General features: G+C 49.0%; 1 protein-coding gene across 1 annotated transcript in view; it reads left to right on the top strand.

The window, feature by feature from the left end:
* LOC126577719 (uncharacterized) overlaps positions 1-684 on the top strand; it is a 1,080-nt gene extending 396 nt beyond the window's left edge. Inside the window, exons 1-2 of the mRNA XM_050239580.1 lie at positions 1-53; positions 186-684. The exon at positions 1-53 is cut by the window's left edge and continues 396 nt beyond it. Coding sequence (XP_050095537.1) covers positions 1-53; positions 186-684 — 552 coding nt within the window. The remainder of the gene's footprint in view (positions 54-185) is intronic.
* The last annotated feature ends 6,449 nt before the right edge of the window (positions 685-7,133 follow it).

Below are 7,133 nucleotides of genomic sequence, written 5' to 3'. Positions count from 1 at the left end.
CTCGCCAACGACGATAATGGTGGCAGCACCACCAGCGGACCAGTGGATGATCAGTTGGAGGAGCAACATACGAAACATCCGTTTCATCCCGGTGCTGCTGCGGGGCTACATATGGCCTCACCGCATCATCACCATCATCATCTCTACCATTACCATCATCATCACGATTACCTACTCGGTGGTAGTGGTACCGCAACCGGGAACTACAATGAGCTGCGGGACAGTGAGCGAGACGATACTTCCGGATTTCTTGCGTCTGCGGGTGTCGTCAACTATTGTTTGGAAGGACCGATCTCATCGTCCTCACTGCTGCCCCCGGTGTCCCCTTCGGCAGCAGCAGCAGCAGCAGCATCGTCATCAGCATTGGTTGATGATGAACCGGCAGAAGCGATCGAGGTGGAGCAGCAGGGCGGTGGTAGCAGCACCAGCAGCAACAGCAGTAGTCGACGATCGTCGGCGCTAACGGCGGCTGCTGCAGCGGCAGCCGTAGCAGCCAGGAAGGCTGCTGCAGCTGCAGCTGCGGCCGTTGTTGCACACCACCATCATCACCATCATCTGCAGCCTCATGCGACAACGGTGGCAGCATCGGCAGCCGATGCCTTGCAGCAGTACGTACAGCATCATCCTCCACATCACCATCACCATCATCATCGCTCGCTGCCGATGGATGTTTCGGCACTGTGAGCGATGCTTCCGCTGTCTGGAGCAGTATCCTGTCACCAGCGGGATCATACAGCAAAATAGGAGCAATAGTGAGCTGCGCGCACGCACGATCGTCGTTTAGCTAGAGTGAGTGGAATGTGCTCTGATCATTCCAGGACGACACCAGCAGCGCTTTTACGTTAGATAGTTAGTGCGTCCCCTTCCGGGAGAGAGATTAGAGAGCGATCGTGTGCTCTGTGTGTGGCGGTTGCTGCTGGTTGCTATTCTTTAGTCGTTCCAAATCGTGGTCCAAACAAAAGAAGTTAGTTAGAAGGCGGTTCGACGTTACGAGAAATATCGATCGCAGGGACGATCGGTACGTTTAACGTAGTAATGTGTGATATTATTATTTCCACCCTTCACGTTCCATGTTTTCCAACATACCATGAATTGACGAGAAATCCCTCCCTTTAAGTTTACGATTGTGTTAAGGATGCGCATCCTCGCGTTGAGCCAACGTTCCACCGCCGTCGCCGCCGCTGGTAATGGACGTGTTGAGCATGTGAATTTCGTTTAGAATGTGGAATATTTTTAGGCTTCATCGAAAATGGATTCTATTTTCGGGGGAGCGATCTTTGCGTAACTAACTTGAGTCCCAGTTTTTTTCACTTTCTACTCCTTCTGATCTCTGGGATGCATAGGAAGTGCTGCCCGTTTACTATTTCTTTATTTTTACTTGTTTTTCTTTTAACGGTTCGACATCGAGACGCGCATGTTGTTATGCTGCAATCGGAAAAAAGGAAGATATAGGCATAGAGCAAAGTGTTCGTCCGTGTCCTGCGTGTCGGTAGGCTTTTGATGGCTTTCCTCACAAGACGGCAAATGTAAAAAATGAAGCAATCAGAACTACACAATAACTACTTTACATGCATTATGTTATGTAAAGAGTATATTATATTTTTAATTACGCTAGACCCTGTGCCTCCCCGTCAGTGATGGGGAGGCCGGGCCGGAATTAGAAGAAGAATTTAGAATTTATCGTACCTACTACACAGACGACACAAAGACACATCTTTTTTGAGTGAGAATTAAGGCGCTTTTCATCGACGCATACAAACCCCCAGACAGGCGCTAACTAATGTTTTCTTATCTAATAGATTATGTTTTCGGTTTACTGTACACCTACGGTCCCTTTCTCCTATAGTTGCAATACAAAAGAAAGCTGAGAAGCGCCCCAAGCACACCACAAGCACAAGTAGAAGGTTGGATTCGTTTAAGACGAAGCCAGTTTCGTTTAGTTTTCGGCAAATTGCAGCGTAGTTATCATGTTTGCAAAAGACACAAAAGACACGCATTTGTAAATAGATCGTGAAAAGAAAATGTAGAAATGAAATCAACATAAATGCCAGCGAAGGAGGGAGGATGTAAAGAGAAGCAGATCGAATGCACAATGCAATGAAAACAGCCCCTGAAACTGATCACTACAAATCAATTCTCTCAACCAATGCACCTGTAAAAATGGCAGACTTTTGAGGTACGCGTGTGTCGAAAAACCACAGGACAGGCATCCAGGTCCCTTTCATCCGTCGGGGTTCGCGGCATCGTCACGGTGCCATGGCCTTCATCATCTGCGACTGCAATGCAATGTGCGATCCGTGTGAGTCGAATTTACCGTCGGTGGTAGTGTCGTAGCAGCAGCAGCAGCAGCAGTAGAAGAGCAGAGCTATAGGGTGCGCAGCATAGTTTAATATGTATGTAGGGCCTGTTAGGCGTGCATAAATCGATTAACGGACAGTAGCCGATGCATCAAACACAAGTAGTCGCCGCCAGAGCGGAAGGAAGAGAGTTAGCAATGCGCACGCACGGGGGAACACGGTGAAATATGAAATAAGCCAGAATTCGGAATGTATAATGTAATGATAATGAAATGGATATCGGTGCGCCCGCGCGAGAACGCGTGCGCGTACGAAGAAGAATTATGTATGAATGCAAAATTCCAATGTTAACAAAAACGCAAAAACTAAAATGCAAACTAAAAGAGATGGAAACATTTGAAATCTAGCGCTGTTTTTTCGTTGTTTTCTTCATTCTGGGACATGGGCTTGGATGGGTTTGTCGGATTAATGCCACCGGTGTTGGCTCGTTGATTGATTCCCTTCGTCGTAGGTCCCTCGGTGGTCTGGTGTTCTGATGATGGACACAGCACGCCAGCGTGTTTATCCGCATTTATTTACTCTTATCTTTCCCCTTCGATGACTTTCTACTCCGGTGAGTGTGAAGTACCTACTGAAGCACCGAAAAGGACACGGCATAAGGACACAGCAGCAGCAGCAGCTGACGGCACAGGTAGAGTAGAATGATTGGTGTACGTGATGTAATAATTCCGACGCACCAAAGGACGCACACATGTGGTGCACACGGGCCTCAGGAGGGGCAGGATCGAGGAAAGCGACCAGAATATCCTTCGCATTCCTTCAGACCCCGCACCGTGTTGTGCGCCGCAGCCTGCTGGGTCTGTGTTTCTGTAAAATCATTCGAAATAATTCCTGACTTGGCCTGGCCTACTCTGTTCCGGGGGTTATTTTTTTCGGGAATTCGCGGAAAATCGTTCTTGTGGCCATGGCGGGACCGTTCTGTTCGGCCACACAGGTTTGCATTCTTCTTCGCACCTTAACGGACGATGACGGACAGTTTCGGAAGGTGTCCCGATCCAAGCGTGGACAGCAATTAATTATTAACTACTAGACCGGCGGCCATCGGCGCTGGTGAAGCTATGTTACGCACATCAGCTGGTCCCGAGGGGGGAGAGAATACAATTTAGGGGTCTCCGTGTGCGCACACCCGGTCCCCGTCGGGGGTAAATCATCGTCATCATCGTCGTCACAAGTGCTCGTTCGTTCGTCGGTGGCCTCTCTCAGGTGCGTGTGATCGGTTGATAGCGATAATAATCATCATCATCATTCGGGGTGTTGGTTTTCGATCGTTGGTTTTTTTATTTTCTCTTCATTTCTTCCAGTTCTCCGCAGTGCCAGTGCCACAGGTCATAAGAACCTCTTGGAGGAGGGTTTTTTTCAGATTCAACCCCAGGTCCGGCTGTTGCTGCTTCCAAACCACCTCTCGCCGTCTAATAGATGGTTGCGAGGAGATTCGATAATTGTAAATGCTCCCGTTTACAGTTTGAAGTACTTTTTCTTACTTTCACGTGCGCACCCATGATGATGAGCTACATTCCGACGGCGAACGGAAAACGGTCAGGTAAATGATGCTGCTGCCCAGTACCTCCATTCCAGAAGGCGAGAAAACGAAGAGCGAGAATAGCTGGTGGATGGAGAGAAAAAAGAATGCACTTTCCATAAAGGGAAGCAACTTTAAAAACCATTTTTACACCTTTTTAAGCAGAACGGGCTGGAGACTTGAGGCACCGAAGCGACGAACCTCGACGTAAAACGTAAGAAAATGTCCCAACCAATACCGCCGCCGTGTCGAAGCGAGGCGAAAATAAACAAGTCGGACACGACACTGTTTATTGGCAAACCGACGAGCCTGAAGACGAGAGGAGAGGTGCTGGTTGGCACGCACAATCGTAACGGAACTTGACGTAGGAAATACCGATCCGACCACACTTTGTTCGGCGTGCTTGTGGCGATTGTGGGTTAGTGTTGCTTATTAATGTTAAAACCATTTTAAATGGAGACAGGGGAGGGGGGGAATTCCGATACCGATACTCAAGATTGCCTCCTCTGCTCCGGATTAATCGCAGTTAAAGAGACGCGCACGGAATGGGAGGGAAAAGGAGACTTGGGCACCATCACCTTGTGCTCGCGCGATCGGTTTTCATCGTCATCTTCTCCGAGCGGCGCGATCCAGAGTGCAGTGGAAGAGATCGTAAAATTAAACAAAAATTATGATAATCATCGCGTTAGCGATCGATCGGTCGGTTGGATGGGGTTGGTCCTCCTCTTCGACGTCAGCACCGTCCGACAGTGGCCGGCCGGTCGTTGAAATTGCAGGTTCTGATTTCCATTGGACAGTCATAAACGTAATCAAATCAATGGCAGGAATACCGAGCACAAGAAGACGCGTTGGAAGTTGCGCGTGTGAGTTGGGAAAGCGCTTTTGGGAAACGAATTTCACTCTCTCACCTTCCTCTCGGCTGTAGCCACTTTAGTCCACGGGGTGGTGGTGATCGAGAAAGATAATCCTCCACCGTCGCCTCTCAGCTACGTGAGTGTCGCGCCGTGGTAGAGGATCGTCATCACTTCATTAAGACAAAACGAAAAGAAAGAGAAAAAGAAAAGGGCCCCATGCTTATACCGGGCGAGGGGTGATTATGTCGATAATGTCGATGTTGGCGAGTCAATTTCGGTGAGGAAGGGAAGGGCGACGGCGTGGAAGGGGACGCACCGTAAACGATATGGGTTTAGAGACTCCGGCGCCCGGATCATCGAAAATACCGTTTTACTCGCGGGTAGTATCTTCATTTGACAAGGAGAGGCCAGCCCGGGTGCGTGCATAACAAGTTCATCCAAAAACAGATTGAGTTTTGGTCCCGAGACTTCGATTTCATTTTGCATTCCGTCACCAATCCGTCGTCGTTTGTTTTGTTCCGTTAGGCGCACCAAGGAGGATTGGATGCTTCCGATTTCCCGCGACAATCAGGTAAACCAGTTGCTGTGAAGCTTAATCTGCTGCTTAATCGTCGATGTGATTAGGATGTTATCGTACGCACTGATAATGCGGGCACACTACTTTCTCTTTCCGATGACGTGCTCAGTTGCTGAAGATGTCGTCAATTTTTAACGCCTCGCCATTCGCCACGAGGTGTTTGTGTTTCACTACGGCGTTGATACGGGGGGGAATTAGAAAAGATAAATGTTACCGGATCGGACTAACGCGTGACCGTCCCGTGGCATTGAGGGGAGAGAAGCCGGCTAAACAATTCCTTCCAGCGTTTCTGATGATGCGCCCGGGGTCCAATAATAAGATGCTACATTGTGGTACACAACTGGCCACTGGGCGCTTGTCTGGCTAAGCAGGGTTGTAATTTGTAGGTGAGACTAATTTCGGTGAATTATCGTGCCGTTCGCACGCGCCCACAGTAACAAAAAGGCTCACTTGGCGCACGGATTTAGGCGGTGGAATGGTGGATCAGTTTTCTTTTTTTACGAACCGCGCCTAATTACATCCGATAGGGGTGTTTGGTTGGTCAGTTGGGCTTGTTTATGTTGCAGGACATGGAAATGAGGAGCAGCTTCTAGTTTTTTGGGTGAATTTCCATAAAAATGTAGTGCCCCCTTCTTTTTGTTTCGCCGACATTATCTTCTATGTTTAAAGCATTAAACGGAGATGGCATTAAGCGAGGTAGTACCGTGCGCACGGGAGAGAGATAGAGAGAGAGGTATAAAAGCCACTCGGGAGTACGCTCTTCGAAGATTTCCGTCTGAACAGGCTCGCTGATTTGGTTCCTGCTTCTCTCCCGCAGGCCCTGTCGCGTTGTGCCTCGCTACGAGCGCTGGTTGAAGGACATCCTACAATCGTGTGGAGGGTCGCGCCATCCGCAGGAAGCTCCGTCTGCTCGCCGGGGAACAGGGCCGGGAGGCGATGCCCGATCGAATATCGCAATGCTCATCTGCCTTCTTCTCCTTCGTGGTGTCCTTCGTGAGATGAGCGCATGAGTCCCCCTCACGAATACCATCAGAGAGGACCAGAGATGGACCTAGTGGCCGCACATGCGCACGTGCTTGTGTTGGCGAACGGCCGGTCCCGACATTTTACAATTCCACCCCACACCCCACAACACTTCTCGCTCCTTCTGTTCCCCGGGTTTTTTTTGGGCGGAAACGAACTTTAAGGAGGTTTGGCGCATTAAAGGTTTGGAAGTGGTCCCGCTGGACGACGCGAGAAGGACCATAGTCCATTGGTCAACCTTTTAAACTTGTTAATGGCGATAAATCCTTTACATTACCTCCGCAAATTGTTATAAAGTTTATTTATGATAAAAACTAGTAGAAACGTTTCAGATTATCGAAAGAAATGGAACATACCGCCTCATCGAGAGTCTCTTTTCGTCATCGAAGGCGTAAAATTAACCAATCTGTGTCCCGTGCTGTAACAATTACAACATCCACCTAGGTAACAGTGACCATTTATGCCGACCAGCGACGGACAGGAATCGGCGATCAATCACTCAAATGCTGCTGAACTCCCGGATAAGGACAAGCACGTGGCCACTTTCACTGGCGAAACTTTCTCTAGCCTCCATGCTGGATCCACCGATGATGAACGCGCGGTGCTAGTCAGCTTGGGTGTCCTCCATACATGGGAAGTAATTAATATGCGCAATTGCGTTGATAGTACTCAACTTTCGTGTCTTCGTCGTACTGTCAAAGTTTAAAGTTTGACTTCGTTCTCGAGTCGAGTCGGGGCGCTTCCCGAACCAGCACCAAAACGGGGCGTTGAAATGGATAAAGTTTTCATTTTATTGCGAACCG

Source organism: Anopheles aquasalis, chromosome 2 (assembly GCF_943734665.1).
Source record: "Anopheles aquasalis chromosome 2, idAnoAquaMG_Q_19, whole genome shotgun sequence".
Taxonomy (NCBI): domain Eukaryota; kingdom Metazoa; phylum Arthropoda; class Insecta; order Diptera; family Culicidae; genus Anopheles; species Anopheles aquasalis.
This window is presented reverse-complemented; position numbering and strand designations above follow the sequence as displayed.